The sequence below is a fragment of the Phodopus roborovskii genome, unplaced genomic scaffold (assembly GCF_943737965.1).
Source record: "Phodopus roborovskii unplaced genomic scaffold, PHOROB, whole genome shotgun sequence".
Taxonomy (NCBI): domain Eukaryota; kingdom Metazoa; phylum Chordata; class Mammalia; order Rodentia; family Cricetidae; genus Phodopus; species Phodopus roborovskii.
In genome coordinates this window covers 42,547,122-42,570,422 of record NW_026126433.1, presented here as the reverse complement: position 1 = coordinate 42,570,422, position 23,301 = coordinate 42,547,122, and the positions used below count along the sequence as shown (strand labels likewise).

Below are 23,301 nucleotides of genomic sequence, written 5' to 3'. Positions count from 1 at the left end.
AGAGAATAATACTAGATTTTGTAATGATTTAAGCATTTCATGTATATGTAGAAGAAATAAAAAGTTAGGATGTGTCAGAGTCAAAAAATCTTAACAGATTGTCTAAGGCACTGGCTCTCAATCCTCCTAATGTTTTTACCCTTTAATACAGTTCTTCATATTGTGGTGACCCCCCCAACCATAAAATTCTTTTTGTTGTTATGAATCATCATACAAATATCTGTGTTTTCTGATGGTCTTAAGTGACCCCTGTAAAAGGGTTATTTGACCTCAGGAAGTTGTGGCCCACAGGTTGAGAACTAGTTGTCTAAGGCAATGCAAAGGATGCCTCAAAATAAATGTTATGCTTCAGGTTTGGAAAGTAACCAGTTTAGAATGGAGTAAAATGCCATATGTTTCAGGAGGGTGTCTCTAAAAGAGTATAAACTTATAACTTAGTTAACAGACTTAATTAGATGGAGAGCACATTGAAAATTATTTTATATAGCTAAGGAGGACGGAAGTCTAATGAAAGCCAAGCCCCCCCCCCAAAAAAAAAGGCAACTATTAACTCTTAAGAAAAACAAAAACAAAAACAAAAAAACCCAAAAAGCAAAAAACAAATGTGACAAAGGAAATGTAATCAAATCACTTATTGCATCAGTAACCAACCACTTTTTAAGTATGGGAGTAGGGAACATAAAATAAAATTCTGTACCTAGTTTCTATATGTATTTCAAATCATTGCCTGACTTTTAACTATTAGTATATAAGATTGGGGAAAAAAAAGTAAGAGCAAAGATGACTGTTAGGATTATATATTTTGACCTAGGAAAGTTATTAAAGGGATATTACTAAGCAAAACTATAACAAGTTAAAACAAATGAAAAAATCCAAAAATAAACTAAAAACCAAGCAAAACTATGAAAATATTTTATTTTTGTAAAAATGATACTATTTTAATATAGGATTATTAATGGTAGTTATCTTGGATATTGTAGAGAAATTTTGTTGTGGAGTATGTCAGTTATTCATAATAAGCACATGTATTATTTTCTGAGAAAAAATGAGATATACTAAAAGAACTATTAAAAGCCCCTTCTCCCACTAAAAATCCTACTCAAGGACAGAGGAGCATTGTTTTTCACATGGAGTAAAAGAATATAATGGGAAACTTGCGCAAAGGCAAGAAATGGCATGAGCATAGTCAAGTAGTATACGTTCTCTTTTCTTATTATTTTACTTTTCATGACAGTCTTGCCATGTACCTTAGATGGTCATGGAACTTCCTGTGTAGCCCAGGCTGGCCTTGGACTTAGAATGCTTCTGCTTTAGGTGCTGAAGCTACTCAAGAAGATTCTATGACTTCAGAAAATAAAATTCAATAGAAAGAATAACATCTGTGATAATATCAATTTTTTTTGAGACAAGGTTTCATGTAGCCCAGGCTAGCCTTGAACTTTCTGTATAGCTGAGGACAACATTGAATCCTCTTGAGTCCACTTCCCAAGCATTGGGATTCTAGGAGTTCCAGCCAGATGGCACCAGGCAAAACTAGCATTTAGACCTGACATTTCTTGAGCTTTTGAATGTGTTAGGCACTATGCTAAGGGCTTCAGATTTACAGTTACCCCTTGTTATTCCTGGGAAATGGTTCTAGTTTATTCCTAGATGCCAGTTCCTCATATAAAATGGAACAGTATAGAACCTATATCTGCCTCAAGGGAATAATAAGAAAATGTATGTATATACTTAGTATAGATATAATTCTTTCGCAAATATTTCAGTTTGCATTGATAGAATACAGAGAAGCTGACCCACAGTTGCAGAGCCAACTGTATTCTCTTATTTAATTTTCACACAAACCCATTACATATACATTCATTTATTAAAATACTGTTTGAACACTTATAATGTGCTAGGTATTAATTAACACAATGTAATTAATTAACACAATGTACCAGCAATAAAATAATTATTGTTTCTGATCCCAACAACTTATGCTCTAATGATGGAAACAGATATTAAAAATAAATATTCAATGACATGATAAACAACATGGAAGATTGAGAGAATAATAAGGAAACCTACTTCAGGTAGAGTGCCCTGGGAAGATCTCTTCCAGAATCTGAAGTGTTTAAATAGAAATATAAAGAATAGGATGAACCCACAGGCACAGGAAGGGCCTTGAGGCAGATGTAAATCACTGTAATATAGAGAATGTTCTTCTTGCAAAGCGGAGCTGAGAGATCACAGAGGCCAAATAGAGAATGGAGAGAGTAAGGCTAGCAGAGTTTCCTGGGCCATGGAGACTGGCTTAGACTCATAGTGACATGAGGAGTCTGCTTGGTTATGAGCAAGTCAGAGAAAGAGCTGGTCTATACTGTTTGTCTTTTGGGCCATGGGCTGCAGGGAGACAAGAGAAAAACTAGAAGAGATATTTAGAGGTGGTTGGTGTATTCAGGTTCCAGATGGGGGAGGGTTGGATTTAGGATGATGATCTACAAGTTGGAAAGAGATAGACATGTTTAATGTACGTTGGAGGTAGAGGCTATAGGCCTTGGTGATAGAGAGGCTGTAATCAGTGATGGTTTTGATTCCTGACTTTAGCAATGTCCTCTTCTTATTTTTTGGCTATGAGATCCAAGCACCAATAACAGGAAACATCCCAGGAGGCCTGTCTGTCTAGTAAATGATTTGTAGGACATGAGTGTGGACCCATCCAACGCCAGACACTACACACTAAACAAAAACATCACACTCTATTTCCAACCAATTACCTCCTACTTGCCTTCTAGAAGGAGAGAAATAATTACCTGCAGAATTATAACCTGTTAGTCAAAACTCTGTTTAGTTATCAAAGAGAAAACAATATGTAGGTGTGTTATCCAAAACAGGATTTGTCCTGGAGTAGATTGGAAGGCAGTTATGGAATTTCCACACTGGAGATCTTGGTACTCTCCAAGCATCTGATCTGTGTATGCAGGACCAAGTCTGACACGATAACCCTGGATATCCAGATTCCATTGCCAGTAGGAAACCAGGCTTTTCTGTTCTCTTCTAAAGGGTCAGTAGATGCGTTCCTTATGAATTCCTTTAAAGTCCTCCACCAACTTACTAGATGTCCTTAAGAGTATTCATCCTGGGAGAAATGGGCTTGTTTTATGAGGAGAGAAAGAAGTAGATTAGTAGGTAGGCCATAGCCTACTTCCATTGCTACAGAGAGGACATGAAAGCCCTGCTGGTCAGATAGTAGAGCTATTGATGGCAAGAAGTAGGATTACATTAAAAAACAAGTAGAGTAATTATAATAGGTAGCCTAAAACAAGATATTTAAAAATTCATCACTTTATTTATTTTGTGTTGTATGTGTGTGTATGTATGTATGTGTGCATGCATGCATGTATGAATGTATGTACAGAGAATAACTTGTGGGGGTTGGTTATCTCCTACAATATGGGTCCTGGGGATTGAACTCAGGTCATCAGGCTTGGTGAAAATTGCCCTTTACCCATTGAGTTCTCTCATCAGCCCCAAGATAACTTTTTACATTTTGGTAATGTCCCAAGACTTTTTTTTTCCCTAGTGGTATTTGGACATCTGTAAAATGGACCTTTTATTTTATTTGCAATATTATAGGTTTTGGAGAGGAGTAAAAAAAAAGTACAAGAACATAGGGGCTGGCAAGAACATGGCTGCTGAGCAAGCATGAGGATTTGAGTTCAAGTCCCCATTCCCCAATGTAAAAAGCTGTGCATATGCTTGTAATGTCAGCACTTTAGGGGGCAGAGGCAGAGAGATTGTTTGGGTTTTCTGGCCACAGGTTTAGCTTTGGGTTCAGTGAGAGGCACTCTTTAATGGAAGTAAGATAGAGAATGGTAGGGGAGGGGACTGATGGGGTGGTTCCTATCCTCACACACATAAGCACAAACCACAGACATATATTAGACAGGCATTCATGCTTATAAAATGAAAGAAGATAAAACAGCCATGGATTTACCTCTCTGGAATGATTAACTATGGAGTAAATTGTCATAGAATCATTTTTTATAGATTTTGGGGTTTCCATTTCCTGTAAACAAACACACAAACAAACAAACAAAAAAGAGTTTTATGCATTTGACTCTCACAGAGACATAAGAGGGATGTGCACACATATATTTTTGGGGAAGGCAGTGTGATGAGAAAGAAGTGGATGCCAAGAGGAGGTGGGGACTACCAGTTTAAACCTGTGACGTTTTAGCAACATTTCTTGAGAAGTAGAAAAGCAACCTAAATAGAAGAGCAACAACATCCCATCAATGCAAAGTTCCCAACTAGAGACCAACAGAATTGTGGTTGTGTGTGAAGGGACAACAACATTGTTGTCTTGTATTGGACTCTATGCTTGCTTCTCCCATCTGTAAGAACTTACATGCCAGACAGTTATTGCAACATATCTTTTGTCTCAGTATTTATTAGCTATAACTGGAGCCATCCTCTTTGCCTGCTCCACTTATCCCTGTTATTCTAATGGTCCAGTCACCACGTTGTGGTCAAGCTTGGGAATTAGAAGTATAGGAATTCCTGGTTTTAATATTTAGAGAATAATTAAGGACCCAGAAACTTTCCAACACACACACACGCACGCACGCACGCACGCACGCACGCACGCACGCATACATGCGTATATATTTTAAAGAAGTTGGCAAATGGGCTAGCCATTAGTATTTTGGGTTTGTTAGAGAGCTTGCTCCCAGCAGGAGTTGGGAATGGCAATTGAGTAAGTGGTGTGAATGCCTTTATTGTCTTCTCTTTTAGGGATCTACTCCCATAAAGCCTGTGATGAGCTTGGCCAGGAGTGTTTGCTTGGGGAATCCAAAGCTTTAAGCTGGGTCATTTCAAGAATGTCACAATCTTTTGGCTTATTTCAGAAAACATGCGGACCAGCTACCCAGTCTGTCTAGTTACCCTGAAAAGTGTCCACACAATCATCTCCATCCTAGGTAGTGGGGACAGAGGGTTTCCTGGTGCTTGACCAAGGCCATCCTATTATGTGGGAGTTCTCTTGCTTTAGTTCTTTTTGTTGTGGAGGGGTTATGATTCTTGCCCTCCATGTCTCTTGAGATACCACTTTAGGCTCTCCTAGCACCCCTCTATCTGGACGACAGCTCCTCCTAGGGTATAATCTCCTCCGATCTATTCATGTGTTCATTGAGTGTCATGCTACATTCAGTAAGGGAAAGGGAGGATATTTAATTTGTACTTACAAGCAGGTTGTCCCTACCCAGAAGGGATAAGACCTACTGGAACACTGAAGAGTTAGAGAATACTGGGAATAAAGTAAAAGAATAAACATTCCCTTAAGGGTGATCATAGCAGACACTGGGATGATCAGCCCCGTGGTTGCTTTCTCCAGTAATGAATGTTGATGATCACGGTGACAAGTTTGTGAGTAAGCATAATAGTAACAATGATGGATGACAGAGTGGAAGGGACTTACCTGCATAGGATGAGTGACTTGTGCATACACAGTATTGTTCCCCGGAGACCCTGGAGAATCTGTGTTCTGGGAGGAATCTACGGTTAACACGAAAAAGGTATGGTTATGGGTGGTAGGACTGCAGGGCTTCTTCCCACAGGACCTTGGGTCTTGCTGATCTCTAGAATACTTTTTATCCCCAAAGCAGTTGTTTATAGCTTGCTCTTCCTTAAGTACTTCTCTTCATCTCCAGTCTTTGGGATTCTGAGCTAAACAAGAACTTTCATGTGGTCTATTCCTAACCTCATTTCTTGGGTGAGTTGACCATGTTCATATGATTTACAGTCTCAAGTGACTCCCTCATGTTCAACACTTAAAGGACTAAGGAGCACCACCCATGGGATCTCTGGAGACAGTGTGACAGATCTGACTGTTTTAGAGATGAAGAACTGCAGGTTCAAGAGAGCCCGGGAGACCTGTCCAAAGCCACTCAGAAAGCAGTGGGACAGGAAGTGTTCTGACCCGACTTTGTGCCCTTCTTCAATAATGGTGTCTTGAAACTATCACCCACAGGATTAGACTTAGAAAATGAGTCTGCATCGGCATCTCTTTACCATGCTTTCTTTTCCAACAGTGTCTATCCAATGAGGTCTAAACCTTGGCTGAACATCAATGGTGCAGTCATGGAGCCTGGTTTTGAGTGTTTCCTGCTCAAGCCCTATCTCTGTCTGAAACCAGCTGGGTGACAGTGGATGGTTTATGTGGTTTATGGATCCTTTCACTGGGGCTTATTTTCTCCCTCAGAAAGGAAGTAAGTGATCTTGACCTTGCCATAGAAAACCGTGGTGCCCCTCACATGCTTGGGAGGAACTCTACAGGTCTCACTGTGACAAATCCGTCTCTCTGATACCATAGGGTCCAGCTGAACAGTGATGTTCTGTTTTCTTTCAGCCCTGTGGCCAGCCCTTCTCTCTCTCCTCTTTCATTTGTAATTAAGAGCATGGATGCTTACCTGGATGTTGACTAGCCAAAAAAAGAGAACCTGAAAAACAAAACAAAACAATAACAACAACAACAACAACAACAAAAAAAAAAAAAAAAAAAAAAAAAAAAAAAACCCTGAAATGCATGACTTTAGTGAGGGAAGCCTTTCTCCCTCCTTTCCTAACAAGCATCTTTCCAGAGGATGCAGGTAACAGGTCCCAAATGAAGGGCAGTTGAGCAAATGTATCCTGCAAATGTGTCCACTTTTCTCAATAGTCACTTCCCTTGAAATATTAATAGACATCTGGTCACTCCCCAGGGCGTCATCCCAATGCACTCATTTAGCCAGAGGTTATGTCCACCCTCCCTTTAGCCCTTGGCAACCAGAGGTCCCAGACCCTAAACACTTGCAGTCTTAGAGGAGATAGAAAAAGGCTGAAGAAAAACTTACCTGTTTTTTTCTTCCAAAGACACATGCATATGCACACAATGACCATAACCAGCAAAGTACCAACAATTATAAACATTTGATGCCACTGTAGATTTTTCTTAGGTAAAACACCTGAAAAGAAGAAGAAGAGAAGTGGATCTTCTTAGTACACATAAATTGAGGATCCTCTGAGCTTGTTTTAGGCCTCTTTTGAGTCTCTTTTGGATTGCCTACAGGGACTGGGTATGGCCATTTAAACTCCCAGTTCAGGGCCCTGTCAGTCTTTCTGGGGTCCCTTCTGGAGGCAGGACAGGTAGGGTCTGGCTGGGGGAGGGAGAAAGCCATCCTGGCTCCTGAGGCTTTGCTCTTGGAAGAGGACTTAGTGGAGGCAAAGAGGGAGACTAATGAGAGGCATAGTTTTAGAGCCTGCCTGTCCCTCTCCTACAGGAGTTTGGCTCCTCCCACCGCCACTGTCTAGGCTCTCACATTGGCTGTGAATCCATGCTATCACACTACATAGCTGCTTGAAGCTACCAGAAAGACCCAAGGCAGAAGTTACCTTTGCAAAGACTCTGGGCAGAGACAGAGACGGACAGATTACTGACAGCGTTCTCAGCTTGGCAGGTATAACTCTGATCACTGGAATTCTTCGGGTCCCAGGAGACAGTGAGATTTGGTTTCCCTAAAGAGATACTTCCTGAGTCCCGCCACCCAACTGAGGCAGTATGCTTTGGATCCTCCACAATACAGGTCAGGTGGATCTCACAGGTCCCATTCTCAAACAGGCGAGTATGGTTGGTAACTTTTAAGTTACTCAGTTGTTCTGTGTAAAAAAGACCTTAGTTAAGGACACATGGCTTGGGCTGGAGAGATGACTCAGTTGTTAAGAGCACTGACTGCCCTTCTAGAGGATCCTGATTCAATTCCTAATGCTCACATGGCAGCTCACAACTTATTGTAAGTCTAGGATCCAACACTCTCACATAGACATACATGCAGGCCAAACATAATGCATATTAAAAAAAAAAAAAACCACATGATTGTTGTGAAATATTTTAACTAGGAATATTACTTTAAACATAGGAAGGTGTGTCCCATTTGTTTCTGCTACATTTTGTAACGATGTAAAGATGTGTTACATTTGTTTGTGCTACATTTGTTTAATCATGTAAAGATGTGTTGCATTTGTTTCAGCTTGGTTGCCTAAGGCACCTGATTGGTCTAATTAAAAAGCTGAGCAGCCAATAGGTAGGCAGGAGAGGGATAGGTGGGGATGGCAGGCAGAGAAAACAAGAAGGAGGAAAAATCTAGGCTTGAGAGAGGAGAGAGAAGAGAAAAGAGAACGAGGGAGATGTCCAGAGTCCATTAGTCAGGCAGCTGCCAGTCACAGCCAGACATGAGAAACTGTGAAAGTGGAAAATACAGACGGAAAGATAAAAAGCTCCGAGGCAAAGTGTAAGTTATAAGAGCGAGAGGGACAAGTATATGATAAGGCTGAGCATTCATAGCTAGTACGTCTCCAAGTCATGATTTGGGTGCTGGTTGATGGCCCACCAAAAAGTCTGCTACACCTGGCTTTGCTCATCAACCTGTGAGAAACATCCTCTACCGTCCTGCCTTTTCTTTCGGTGTGTGCATATGTGTGTATATGGCAGTACGTGTGCATGTGTGTATGGGTACATGCTTACATGCATGTGGAGGTTAAAGGTTGATGCTGCATGTCTTCCTCTATCATTCTCTGCCTTATATTTTGGAACAGGGTCTTTCATCCAACCTGGAGCTTACCACTAGTTGGTCAAGCATAGCTGCCCAACAAGCTCCAGGGGCTTTCCTGTCTCTTCCTCCTTAGAGCTGGGATTACAGATGTTAGCCATCACTCCCAGATATTTATGTGGATTCTGAGGACTGATGTTCAGCCTTCTTGAGGGATGCTCTTTGAGCACACATGAACTTCGTTATCTGTTCTGGATGGCTCTTCCTCCAGATATTCACATGTCTATTCTCTTAACATCAGTAGATGTTGACTCAAAGGTCAGGTCATGTTTTCCATGAGGCCTATTCTGATTGCTTCCTCTAAAATGATTCCTTGGGCCTGTTGTACATTCAGTGACAGAGCACTTTCCTAGTTTGCTCAAGGGCCTAGTTTTGGTCCCTAGCACCATGACTCCTACCTAGCCTGTACTCTGGCGCCACCGATGCCCCAATCCTCTTATTCTTAGCACTCACAGCATACTGTAAGTTTCATGAGGGCAACTACCTTTGTTTTGCTCACTGATGTTTTCCAGTTGCATAGTAGACTGCTTTGTACATTATCCATGGCAATAAATCTTGTTATTTAATGAATAAACATAACATGCCATCATGTACAACACTAAACTCTAGTCAGCTACTCCCAATTAATTGCAAATGATCTAAAAGATATCAAGTTTTTATTCTTTCTTTCTTTTTTTCTTTTAATATTTTTTGGTTTTTCAAGACAGGGTTTCTCTGTATTGCTCTGGGAGTTGTCCTGGAACTCACTCTGTAGACCAGGCTGGCCTCGAACCCACAGAGATCATCCTGCCTCTGTCCCCCAAGTGTTTGGATTAAAGGAGTGTGCTACCAGCACCCAGCTCATTATCCCTATCTTAACACATACAGAGCACATAGTCAGTGTCTGAGGAACAAAAGCTGTATTTTATCCTTGGAAATTCCTTCATGGGTGAGGGGAATGTTAGGACACAGCTCACATATCTTTGTGCGTCTGAGTCTGTGAAGGGAAGGTGTTCCAAGCAGCCCTGAATATGGGTTATCAATAAGTGTAAGGAGTCTGGTTGCTATAGACATAGTGTTCTGACAGTGTCAGGAGACTGGTGTCCCAGCACATGGGACAGAGCCTGGCAGGCAGCATTTATGCTCAGGTGTTCTGCTGCATGCGTGTCAGTTCTCTTCAGAAATCTGGTAATGATCTGACTATCACAAATTAGCCAGGTGATCCTGACTGTAATGTCTGGAACGAGGATATCCCTAAAGAGACACCCATATCTTAAATCCAGACTTGTGTTATCTTACTTGAATAAAGGATCTGTGCAACTTTTCTGTAAACTAGTTGAGGAAGTTACCCCTGACTTTCCAATGACTAGTGTCTGTCTAAGAGATAAGCAGAGGGATGTCTGAGACAGACAGAAGATGGGACATAAAGAGGTGGCCAAGGAACACCAAGGAATCTATAATAACCAGAGCAGAGACACAAAGAGCAGATGGCCTTCAGTCCATACCCAGAACTTCGCAAGAGTAGATTCATGTTATTTAGGCCATGAAACTTGTGAAATTTTGTTCTGGTTACTTGAGGAATCAAATACACTGTTCTGAGGCTACTTGGCTCAGAAAAATTTCTTGTTCAGTGTCATCTTTCAATGACGTCACTTTGACCAGCGTAACAAGGCAAAGTCATCAAATATGCAGGGAATAGAAAGGTTACAGGGTAACCAATTTGTGGAGACATTTTATTTTAATGGTGCCTTTTAAAGAATTCTACATCTTAAGCCAGAAGACTCTAAATGAATTTTAGATCTTGTGGACTCTGCAGTGAATAAAAATTACAGCATCTCAGTGGTCTTTAAAGTTATCTAGTATGGAGCCCAATTCATATATTTATTTTTAAAAATGTAATGACATTTAATTTTAATTTTTATTTATTTTTTGTTTGTTTGTTTTGAGAAAAGCTCTCTGTACATAGTTCCCTAGCTGTCCTGGAATTCACTCATCTGGTCTTGAACTCACAAGAGATCTACCTGCTTCTGTCCCTGGGGAGTGCTGGGATTAAAAGTGTGTACCAGCATGACAAAATAATATTTAGTTAATTTAACTATTTACTTTTATTTTTCTCTGTGTGTCTCTGTCGCTCTGTGTCTCTGTGTGTATGTGTGTGTGTCTGTGTACATGAGTTCTATGGTATGCATAAAGAGGTCAGAGGACAACTTGTAGGAGTCTGTCCTCTCCTTCCACTTGGGCCCTGGAAATCAGACTCAGGTCATCAGGCTTGGTAGCAAGCACGTTTACCTACTGAGCCATCTCACTGCCTGTGGATGCGTCTATTAACTCTACATTTCCGGTTGAAAGGGGAAGTGAGTTGACTGGTGTAGAGAGTCACAAGATGTAAGTTTCTAACTCAGCCCTGTTGCTATTTAGCGGTGCAGCGTAATCAAACTGTTCTACTTCTGGATCTTATGGTGATGCCAAATGCCATCCTTGTTATCACTAGGCCACAGTGCACTCTTGTTGGCACACAGGGTTGACATATGTTACTTGGATTTGTTTTCAGTTTATATGTGATTAAATGTTGTATTCAGACTCACCAAAGACCCTCAGTGTATAAATAGAGAAGTCATGTGTAGAGTCTTCTGTGGTTATCTGTGCTTTGTACACTCCTGCATCTGCCATTGTGAGGTTGTTGACTTGCAAGGAGTAGGACTGGGTGATGCTCAGTCGCTCTCCCTCCTTTGGATTAGTTTTGATGATGTGTGGAGTTTCAGACTTATTTAGCTGGACGATAAGGATTGCAGTGACCTGTGATGCTTCTGCTTCATGATGCCAGACGATGACACTGGTCTCCTTTCCTGCAGGAAGCTCCAGAAGAAGAGTTGCAGACCCCCCTAGGACACCATTCACCACCTTTGGGCTTTGGGTGCTTTGTGAAACTTCATTCCCTGTAAATGAAGAAGGAGCAGGCTATAAAGCTGTCCCAGTAAGCCCCTTCCATTCCTGTATCCTTTCTCTTAATTCTGCCAGTCTGTTTAAGCTCTTTGGAAGAAAGCTAGAGGTGTTATGGGGGAATAAAAAGGGTTAGAAGTGTTGTGGTGGGCAATTAGACTTCCAGTATCTCCACCTCCAGCAAAATATCTGGGAGTTTTGGTCAACAGGCAATTGGTCTAGTTAGATGATCCTGACCCATGGTCTACTTCCACCCTGACTGGTCATACTTTTGTGACCTTAGTCACTGAAATCTTTTGGCACCAATCTGTGAGAGGAATAATGAACTTTATTAACTCCTTGACACAAACTCCAACAATCTCAAGTCTTTGCTGATGGCAGTACTGTCATGACAGCCATTTACAACTTACCTAATGTCTGTCCATGTAGCATGCTTTTGCAACCCAGAGAGTCAATAATAGGGATACTGCATATACAGTTCTTTGTCTGCATTATTTCATTTGATGTTGATACATGTCTTTGAGGCCATTAAAAATGTCTGTTTATGGACAAAGAGACTGAGATATAGAGAGGTTAACTAACTTTTTTTGGTTGTCCATCTAAAAAACAGCAGAGCCAGAAAAGGGAGTTGAACTCCCAGGAAGTGGAGTCACAGACAGTTGTGAGCTGCCATGTTGATGCTGGGAATCAAACTAGAGTTCTCTGAGAGAGCACCCATGCTCTTTCTTAACTGCTGAGTCATCACTCCAGTCCTGTTATTACAACTCTTAAAAGAGGATGCATCTTCAGAGTCAGGGCCAAATTCTTTAAAAATTTTTTTTTAAATTTACATAGCAGTTTTTCATTTATTTTTACATACCAACCAGTTTCCCTTTCCTTCTCTCCTCCTGTCCCCTGCCTTTTCCCAACTATCCCTGCTCCCCATCTATAACTCCTTCATCTCCATTCAGAAAGGGACAGGCCTCCCATGGGCTTGCACAAAGCATGGCGCATCAAGTGAGGCAGCACGGAGGTGGGGCCAGGTAATCCAGCATGGTGGAATGGGTTACCAAAAGCCAGCTAAGTGCCAGAGAGAGGTCCTGCTCTCACTGTTAAAAGCCTTACTAAAAGACCAAGCTACACGACTGTCACACACATGCACATATAACAACCACAAGGACACTTGCTAATCTATGTTCATAGCAATGCAAGTTCTTAGCACGTATTACTGTTTTCTAGAGATCTGCTTATTTGTCACACAGTGATTATGCTCATTTTCAAGCACAGTGTTTGACACATGATAGGATCTGTGGAAATGTTTGGCTGTCAGTCAACAAATAAACCTGATTATGATGTCAGCTTTCTGGGGGACGGGTGTCTTATTTTCTAGGGAAGAGTTGCATATGTGTGTGTATTTATGGGGTGGCCCAGAGAATCCTGAAACACTAACTCAACTCTTGCATGACCTGGCACTTCTGCTTTCTTTCCTGAATTGCCATATGTTCCAGGCACATCTGTGTTGCTGCTACACATCCCCTCCTACACTGTGCTTCCCATCAGCCTTTTGACACATGGCTATTTGTCATTTTGACTTCTCTTCCCTCTCAGAATCACATGAGTAAAACATAGCAAGCAGAGTCTGGAGTTCAAAAGACTCCCTCAAGTACTATTCTGTTTATTTAAAATTAAAACCAAGTAAGACAGGGCTGTACTGTTAGAAATCCTAGGACTCACCAGGGACTCTTCCTCCCACTGCCTAGCATATTATTTAAGTTCTCTTGATTTTATAGATCAAAATGATTAGGTTTTTTTTTCTTTTTTCTTGTGTGTGTGTGTGTGTGTGTGTGTGTGTGTGTGGTTGTGGTTCTGAGACAAGGTCTTATATATAGCCCAGGCTAGCCTCAAACTTGCAATCCTCTGCCTTAGACTCCTGAGGCCTAGGATTACAGGCATGTGTCTCTATGCCTGGATTATTAGTTTTTGTCAAAGAGAATAAATGTATTCTGCTATTTACTTAGTTTTGTGTTAATTTAGCAGGTGAAAATTTAGAAATCATGGCATCAAGACCATATTATTGATTCCCCTTCATATGTCTGCTTCTGATCTAGATCTGTGAAATCCATATGTTGTATGTATGAACAAGTCTTGATTTGCTGGTTTGCTGTCTGTCAGAGAAGACTGACAGGTGAATGAGTAGCTATGATGTGGTGGATAGGCATTGACTTGGAATTAGGTTTGTCTCTGCATTGTCTGAGTACTGCTATTATATCATCTATGTTGTTTCCTGTGTACTCTTACTGTTTAGCACAGTTTCAAGTCAACAAATAATGAATTGATGGAGGTATGAATGTGCTCTGTGAATAGTGAATGATGGACCAGGGACAGTAATGAAGGAGCAAGCCAAAAAAATATGATGTTGTAGGAAGATTTTGAATAACAGGGACTTTCCCATTGCTCAGCAATTTGTAAATTTCCTCAATGATTCTGCTGTCTTTGCACTGATGTTATTTATGTCTGAAATGCTTTCCCCTTCATTTCTACTTGATAAGTTGTTATTTATCTTTGAAAGGTAGCTGAAATACCTGTTCACTTCTGCTTATATTCATGGAAGTTTTCACTGGGGGAGGAAAGGGGAGTTGTATTGAAGGTAGAGAGGTGCATGGACAGAAGGAACAGAAGGAATAGTTCCCTGCAAGTCTAAAACCAGATCTGAGCCAACAAACTTATAGTGCATGAAGATCAGAAGTTACTGAGTATGTTCAAAAGACCACCAGGTGACAGTGGTTTGGCCCAGAGGAAACACAGATTTTTTTTTTTAATCACTCTGGGCCAACACGTTTGGTGTGGGTACTAATGTTCTGAGATATCCATGTGCTCTGCTGGCAGTAAATATGGAAGGCTGGAATCAGAATAGAAGAGCAGAAGTTGGAAAGACACTTCATGGTGCCTCTGGCTGTGGCAGGCTACTTGGAATGTTGGTGGGAGAGGATGGATAGAAAGCATCCTGTTGGCACTCTACAAACCAATGGAGGACCACTTGAACTATGGAGAGGGTGCTGACAGTTTCTGGTGATATCAAACCTGGGAACATTATCTCATACTTTTTATGTTCTACCCAATGGATGACATGTTCTGGGAACACAATGTCTGGCTTAGCTTTTTATTTCTCCAGAAGTTGCTTCAGAGTATTCAGTGAAAGCTGTCTAGACTGAAATTAGAATGTAGAAAGTCTTAATGGGTCACTTGAACATTGAGAGTTAACTTTGTAAAGTATTAGTACATGTACTTTGGAGAAGTAGAAAAGTATGTGGAAAAGAGTGTTTTAGAAAGCATATGGCATAGGCAGGCCTAAGATGGCTCTGAAGAAGAATCAAAATTCACAAGAAACCCTGGTGTTTCTAACCTAGAAGACTTAGGTCTGTTCATAGCCAAAAGGATACAGTGGAATATTTTATTTCCCAGGCAAATGGATTTATTGAGCGAGTTGACAGAGAAAGGAAGAGAAATATAGAGCAGAACTTTTAGGTGGATTGGGATGCAGGAAAGGTGGCCATTAGGATAGCAAGAGCCCTTGGTGAACTTCATTGTCTAAAACAGTCAATGAACTAAAGAGAAAACCAGAGTAGAGTTAAACTGTATCCTGAGAGGTGTGGACATGAAAGCACAGTAAGCTAAAACCTAGGGATACAGCAAAAGCACAGAACAGAGGAGTGTCAAAAGCTATAAATGCTCTCACATTAAGAAAGAAGGAAGATCTCAAGTCAAAAATTTGACAAAGCCACAGACATCAGGCAAGAAAAGTAATGAAAGAGAAAGAAAAAGAAAACAAACAAACAAAATATCCTAACTCTCCAGTGGTTTTCAACCTGTGGGCTTCAACCTTTGAAAAATGCATATTTCTGATGGTCTTAGGAACTAAGATACTGTTCAGTAGCAAAATTACAGTTATGAAGTAGCAACAAAAATAAATTTATGGTTGGGCATTCCTAAGACCATTGGAAATATGTATTTCCAATATGAAAACCACCGTGGAACTAAATGTGGGAAAATCCTTAACAAAATATCAACAAACTAAACTGAACAACAGCATGAGGTTATACACCCAGTTTTGCTGGGTGTGGTAGCTCATTGCTTTAATCTCAGCACTCGAGACAAAGGCAAGTGAATCTTTGTGAGTTCAAAGCCAACCTAGTCATCATAGTGAGCTCTAGGATCCCAGGGCTACAAAAAGAGAAACTGTCTCCACAAACAAAAACAAAACCCCAACAAAAACTAGTGTTTGTATTTCTCAACACTAGCATGAAGAACAATCTATAAAGGAAATGAAGAAAATGATTTCCACTTATAATAGCATCCAAAAGAACAATATAGCTAGGAGTACGTAGATTTGTACCAATCTTGGCCAGAGAAGCTTCTTCTGACATGGGCAACAGTTAATGCAATGACTCAGAGTCAAATGGTGGGACTAAGTGACTGTTGAATGCTCATCCCTAAATAGGACATCTATTTCAACCCCACAAGATTCAGGAAATTTCAGGGAAGATAATGTGGAAAGAATATTGGAGACAGAGAATGCAGAGGGGTGCTGTGCAATGATGTTTTGTAGATGTGACATTACAGTTTCACTAATGAACTCAGTGCAGCTGTGGTTACTTGCACAAGATCAAGCCAACAAAATCAGTCAACATCCCAGCAGGCATCTCAAAGGGTTACAGAAACAGCAACAACACCCCACAAAACAGCTCAGTTCTAGGCAGATACCCCATATGAATTATTGGTTAGGGAGGCCCCAGAGGAGACTCAAACACACTGGCTATTGAAATTGCTCTTGGTTGTCCCCCAAAACAACATGGTAAGACCCTATTGCCAAAGATCCCACTTATTTGGGATACAGGACATAGAGAAATCAACTGCTAACTTAGCAGGGCACTCTCTGCCTGCTGGCTAACTTACATAGTGCCAGAAGGTGCCATGCAAGCTGCTAGAGGAGAACAGATATCAGTGGTCTCTTCCACTGTTGGACCCTGAGTACTGCAACACTGACATGTGGCCAAGATATGCTTTCTGGTTCAGTTATAGCATGAAAGGTTATTCTGATCAGATGTAAGGCCCGTTACACAGGAAAGATTTTGTACCTGGTATGTTAACATGGTTAGAAGACTTTGATGGGGGAAATCATAGGTCCTGGGAAAGGAAGAGGGAACCAACTATTGTTTGCTAGCATTTTGCTAAGTGTTCATTCTGTCAAACTGAGTTCTAAACATTTGTGTTTATACCCACAGATTTATGCTGCTTTCAACTTTGGTCAGGGAAGCTTCTTTTTGCAACAGGTAGTTAATGCAGAGACTCATGATTGGCCAAAGTACTGGGTATAAATAACTCTGGGTGATCAATTTTATTAACTTCTCACCATCCAAGGCTCAGGGACTTCAAAGAAGAGGGAGAGAAAAGAGCAAAAGATGTGAAACACTGACTTCTAGACATGAAAGCGTTGTTGTATATAACTACTCACAGCAACTGTGGTTACCTGCAGAAGAGAAGGCATTGAAGTTTCACATGTATCAGATGGGCTAACGGCAGCTGATGGCTGCCTGCTGAGGGAGAGTCACCCTCCTTTGGAGATGTGGCTGATAGTAGGTTGTTCATGTCCCTGGGCATAGCCACACTGCTATGCATATGGGCAGCATTAATTGGACTCAGAGAGTCATTAATGACAGCCTGAATAAAAGAAGGAAAAGGATAACCTGAAGCTGAGAAGGAGGTAAAGTGTGTGTTTGTGTGTGTGTGGGGGGGGACAGAGGAAGTGTCGAATGGATGTGACCAATGAACATTGTAGAGATGTGTGGAACTTACAAAGAAAATAAAAGTTTATGTATAGCAAATGAGTTTATTAATAAAATGTCAAAGCAGCTTTCATAGTGGAAGAAAATCAGCCATATATCCCAGTAGAGGATTAATATCTAGAATATGGAAAGAACTAAAGAAAACCAAACCAAACCAAAACAAAAAACAACCTAATAAAAGAATGGGCTGTGGAAACGAACAGAGAATTTTCCAAAAGAAGAAATTCAGAATACTAATAAACACTTTAAAAAGTGTTCAATATCTTCTCCCATGAGGGCAATGAAAATTAAAACCATTTTGAGATTCCATTTCAGGCCAAGCAGGATGGCTAACGTGAAGAATACAAATGACTACAAAGGTTGGTGAAGATACGGGCAATGAGAAAGTCTCATCCATTATTAGTAGGAATGTAAATGTATACTCAAAAATACTGAAAATAGGATTGCCATATGATCTACCAATACCACTTCAGGGTATATACACCAAAGGATTCCATATCTTACCACAGAGAACCTACACAGCTATACTCACTGATACTGTGTTTACAATAGCTAGGAAATGGATTCACCCTTAATAACCATTAATAGACGAATGAATAATTAAAATGTCATATATATATATATACATATATATATATGTTAGAATTTTTATTGATTAGTTATAAAGAAAAAGGAAATTATGAGAATTTCAGGAAAGTGAGCAGAACTAAAATTTTCTTGAATGAAATAATGAAGACTGAGGAAGACAAATGCCACATGTTCTGTCATATATACAAGATCCTAGCATCATTTTTTTCATTATTTTACTTTTAGTTTTTAAGATGAAAAAAGTTGATACTAAGTAATTGTTCAATTACTTAGTTGTCTTTACCATACCATTATTTTTAGTTATAAAACAATCACCTTCAGGAAGCTAAATATTTCCAAATGTGAAAAATTAAAGAATTAGTTTGCTATCCTTATGCAAAAAAGACAGAAAAAAAAAAACAGAAAGAAAGAAAGAAAAAAGGAAAGAAGGAAGAAAGAAAAGACATTGGGACAAATGGATACCTAGATACAAAAGAATGAAGCTAAGTTCCTGTTTCTCACATCAACTTAAACTGCACCTGGATGTGGCAGCACATGCCATTGGTCTTAACATTTGGATGCAGAGAGGAAGATCTCTGTAAGTTCTAGTCCAGCCTGTTCTACATAGCAAGTTCTAGGCCAGCCAAGACTACAAGTGAATCCCTGTCTCAACAAAACTCAAACTATTTTAAGTACCAGTTAAGAGTTAAATCTATAAAACTTATAGAAGAAAACCTAAGGGCTGGGCTAGGGATCTAGTTAGTGGCAGTATGCTTGCCTAGCATTCAATAAAACTCTGGATTTGAACTATAAACAACCACAAGGGTCATTATTAATGATCCTGAATTTGACAATAGATTCTTAGATATGATACCAAAACACAAGTAATGAAAGAAAAAAGGTAAATATTATGTCAAATTTTTTTTTTTTTTTTAAATGTGTATCAGTGTTAGGACACATATCTTAGCAGCAGATCCTTAACATTCTATTAGATGAGACATAATAGGTCAGCCATTGTATGCTTTCATTTAGTTGCTCAATAGATGCAGAAAGCATATTGGGGTTGGCTTAGGAGATGGGGACAGGAAGAAATGGGAGGTGAAGAACAGACTTCTCTCTCTGTCAGGTTTGATCCAAAGGATAGGAAGCACAAACTCTACCACTGAGCTACATGCCCAGCCTGGAATTTTCTTTTTGAGTGATGGATACTTTGAAACAATAGATTTGATGATTACAGGATGTGTGCCATGCACATTTCATCTTGAAAATTAAAAAAGAAAGGCCTTATGGCGAGCAACGGAAACAACCTGAGATCTGGAGTGAGGGATCCAAAGCGGAGAGGTGTGAGGAGCAGAAAGCTAGAGATTACAGTGGGGACAGAACACAGAGTCTGAGCAATGGAAAGTCATGTGTTTTTGAGCATAACAACAAGATGTGAAACAGCAGCCTGTCTTTGATGAGGTAAAACAACGACTTGAACATGCAGATTGTTGTAAAAAATAGTATTGGGAGGTGGGGGAGGGGAGTCATTAGACAACAAAACAATCTGTTATCAGTAGAACCATACACACTTTTGACTCAAAAAATTTCAGAACAAGGGTGGCCAGTGTAGTTCAGTGGCAGAATGATAGCATGCTTGAGGCTGTAGGTCGGATCCTTAGCTGCAAAATAAATGGAAGAAGGAAGGGGAGAGGGTAGAAGGGAAGATTTGGGAGCCGGCCCACATGTTTTTCCTCTACCTACACATCCACCTGCTGCTCTTCCCTGGGCCTCAGAGTACCTGCATCTGCTTCCTTCATACCCACCCAAAGAATTAATTCCTGGTTTCCTCTGGCACTAATTTCAGTGTGACTACAATTCAGAAACTTGCTACTCAAGGTGTGGTCCATGGGCAGGCAACATTGATAGCACCTGGGAGTTTGTTAGAAATGCAGATTTTACAGCTTCCTCTCAGAGTCTCCAGTCTAATAAAATTCTCAAGATATATATATATATATATATATATATATATATATATATATATATATATATATCTATGTTTGACGAATTCCTATGTAGAAAGGATAATTAGAGAAGTAGCTGAGGTCCACCAGGGAGCTTGATTTCATCTACAACCATTACCATTATTTTGCTTTTAGGGTTTTCCTATTTTGGTTTGCTGTGTAGCCCAGGTTGCCTCAGTATCCTAAACTGGGATTAAAAGCATGCACCATCACACCTGGATGTTGGACTATTAAAAAAAAGTTTTTGCTAAGATCTATTAATTATATGTGGTACTAGGTTTTATTGTATTTTCACACATGTATATTTTGATAATATTTACCCACAGTACCCTCTCTGGCCCCTTCTCACTCCTGTTAATCTCCTTCTTCTAAACTAACCCGCCTTCTATTTTTCTTTCCTTTTTTTTCTCTGATGAGCCAATGAGTTTCTTAGGGTTGCTTACAGGAGTTATGTACAGATGCCAGGACATCTGACAAGTGGCCACACCACTGAGGAAAAAGTCTTTCCCTCCCCAACAAACCATTAACCACTTAAAGGTCCCGGAGGGAGGGGATGGGCCTGATCGGTCTCCTCCATCTCCTTGACAGAATGTTGTTAGGCCTAATTTTGTGCTTGTCTTGTGCTGGTAATCACAGCTGCTGCGCATCAAAGAGTACAACTGTCATGTTACATAGTAAGTTGGGTTTGCCCCCAAGGAAATGAGTTAAAAGAGAATGAAGGGGGTTGAGGTGATGCAAGAACTGGCAAAGTGCTTGTTGCCATGCAATCTGAGTTCAGATTTCCAAGTACAAAGCCAGGTGAATTTAACGTAAAGCCAGTGCTGTAATCTCAGCTCTGGGGAGGCAAGGAGAGCCCTGGGGAGGCAGAAAGAGCCCTGGGGCTTAATGTTCGGTCAGCCTAGCCAAATGAGCCAGCTTTGGGTTCATTGAGAGGCCTATTTCAAGAAATAAAGGAAGAGAGAGAAGCAGTTATTTAAACCACTCACTGGATGCCCCCCACTTGCTCCCACCTGTTTGTAAACACACAAGAATAACTAAACACTCATTTATGCACACAAAAGGAAATAAGACTAGATTTCCAACATGGTTTAGCTTTGAGCTAAGTTTCCTAATTGAATCAGGATGTGTCTCTACCTGAAAGCTTGTAGTGAGTGAGTCATTCTCTCCATCTTCTCGAGAGCATCTTGTCCTACACATTTGCTACAGTGGTCTTGTCTTTCCTCACTCATTCCAAACTCTTCCCCTATACATTTCCCCTCACCCTCCCATATTTCTGTATTTGACCCCTTCCCTACTTAACTGCACATCATTTTCACCTGTTCCAGAAAGTTCTTCCTCACCTCCCAGTCCAGAGCAGTCCCCTTGTTTTTGGGGTCCTACCTAGTTTTACTTTGGAACCAGATGCTCCACTTTCCACCCCAGCAACCACAGTTCCGCTCCACCAAGTGGTTTCTGACCACCTGCATCTGTGTCTTGCAGATGCAGTCAACTGTGTTCTTACTCTACATCCTCTCCCACAGCTGTGTGGCAGTGAGCTGTTACTTAGGCGCTGTACCTTTGCTCATCCAAACATGGGGACTGAGCCTCACATTTCACAGGCTTGCTATAAGAAGAATCCACAGAGATATGGAAGAGGGATATTAAGAAGTGAACTCTCAGAAATTTTCATTTTCCCTGAAAATTTAAACGTGAGGTTAAAAACTCAAGTTGCTGCTTGGTCCCAGGTCAGGAAGCAGCAACACGGATGCGAGTACACTAATTCTCATCTTTTTCTGCATCTTGTATGTGTTTCCCAGGGTTCTGTCCTTGTTTTTCTGTTCTCCCTAGTTTGACTAAGTCTCTATTCTTAGCCTTGTGCCTCAGTATCTAGCTGCTTTCAGGACTCTCCTCTCACTGATACCATAAAGCAGATCCAAAGAGGAGCTGACCCTCCTCCTTGTGGCTAGTCCTCCATCCTACCTCTTCCTCCATTTGACTGTCCTGTTTGCAATGGTACTTCCCCCCCTCTATCTCTTTCTCTTTCTCACTCATTTCTTCAAATTATTTGTTGCTAGTCAGTGCACATTTTACTTGTTTTGAGCTTATCTTCCCTGCCAAGATGTTAATTCCATAAGAACAGAACTTTTGCTGACTTAGGTCCTGATGTAGTTCCTGAAACTACTACAGTGCTGAGTCATTGTTAAATGACCTAATGAATTTTCCTTTCCTCTTAGTGCTGTTGTTAATTAATCTAGTTAGTTCTATGTCTGCAGTATGTCTTGATCTTTCTTGTGTTACTGATAGATTTAGTCAAGTCAACTGTTTTTTGTTTGTTGTTTGTTTTTGTTTTGTTTTGTTCTTCAGACTCTTGCTGGCTAATGAGATTTTGACAAGTTATTTAAATTATCATAGACTCAGTTCCCTGTGTTAACATGAAGCTATAAATAGAATAAATTCATACACATGCCATATGACTTCTAAACATAATGCATGTTTAATATCTAGCCAATTTTTTTCCCCCAGTGAACTCCCCCAGGGTTAGGTCTGAGTTAGTAGCGGTTGATATCCTTTCCTAGAACAGTACACTTCAGCCCAGATGCTACTGTGGTTTCTCAAACTCTCCATTGTAACAGCAGCGAAAAGAAACAAAGACTCAGCCAAACCTTTCCTAACTGCAGTTCTGGGTTTTCAGTATTTGGTTGAAGAGCAAAGTTCAGGAAAGATAATGAATCCCCCTGAAGTTACACAATATAACAGCAGTTAAAACGCTGAAAATTTTTTTCCTCCTTAAACTTATTTTTGTACCACAACATGTTGGTCACAAACAGTCCTGACTTTCAAAGACTCGTTTCCCATGCCCAGAAAACACTCCCTTTCAGTCATGCCCAGCTGAAATTTTGCCCCAAATCAGTCTCCCTGCAGTCTGAGGGAAGCAGTTTGCTATGAACCACCTTGAACTTCCTCAGTCGCTGACAGAGAAAGTTGGCACGATCTAGATGACTTAGACTAGCAAGCTGTCCCAAAGAAGGGAACCACTCAGCAACAATATCAGTGTCCACAGACATTTACCTGAGCCAAGGCAGAAGACAAGTGGAAACAGCCAGACCATCATCTGACCAGCGGAGTCAGGCGCTGGAGCCCTTGAGACAACCATCCTTTGACCAGCTTGTCACTGAGACTTCCCTTTCCTCTGGTGATGAGAACTCTTCCTGTGTTAGTCAGCCTTTGGTTATCGATCTTCACTTTCACACATAGCTTATAGAAATGCCTTGTATAAGTTAAGACTCCTAGTAATGGGGTATATAGAGCCTGGATTGGCCACTTCCTGCAACCAGGACTTCCAGAGGAGGGACTGGGACACCAACCCAGCCACAAAACCTTCGA

At 40.6% G+C, this 23,301-nt stretch overlaps 1 protein-coding gene across 3 annotated transcripts; it reads right to left on the bottom strand.

Moving 5' to 3' along the window:
* Positions 1–1,848: 1,848 nt before the first annotated feature.
* On the bottom strand, positions 1,849–23,301 carry Slamf6 (SLAM family member 6). Of its 3 annotated transcripts, XM_051186293.1 has the most exons (8): positions 22,987–23,301; positions 11,192–11,542; positions 7,414–7,677; positions 6,876–6,986; positions 6,453–6,482; positions 5,462–5,538; positions 3,980–4,051; positions 1,849–3,135 (listed from the first exon to the last, which is right to left on the bottom strand). In XM_051186293.1, the coding sequence occupies exons 1-8, from the start codon at positions 23,069–23,071 to the stop codon at positions 3,097–3,099; spliced, it is 1,029 nt and encodes a 342-aa protein (XP_051042250.1). In that variant the 5' UTR covers positions 23,072–23,301; the 3' UTR covers positions 1,849–3,096. The 3 variants fall into 3 exon arrangements, with proteins under 3 accessions (XP_051042250.1, XP_051042251.1, XP_051042249.1); XM_051186294.1 differs by lacking the exon at positions 3,980–4,051; XM_051186292.1 differs by lacking the exons at positions 1,849–3,135; positions 3,980–4,051 and having other exon boundaries at positions 4,647–5,538.

Bases quoted from the DNA above. Each gene is read 5' to 3' on its own strand.
- Slamf6 (XM_051186292.1), bottom strand. From the start codon at position 23,071: ATGGTTGTCTCAAGGGCTCCAGCGCCTGACTCCGCTGGTCAGATGATG. The intron at 7,678-11,191 runs GTGAGTCTGAAT...TTTTTTACACAG, and splicing joins TTATACACTGAGGGTCTTTG to AACAACTGAGTAACTTAAAA. The intron at 6,987-7,413 runs GTAACTTCTGCC...TCTTCTTTTCAG, and splicing joins TGCCCAGAGTCTTTGCAAAG to GTGTTTTACCTAAGAAAAAT.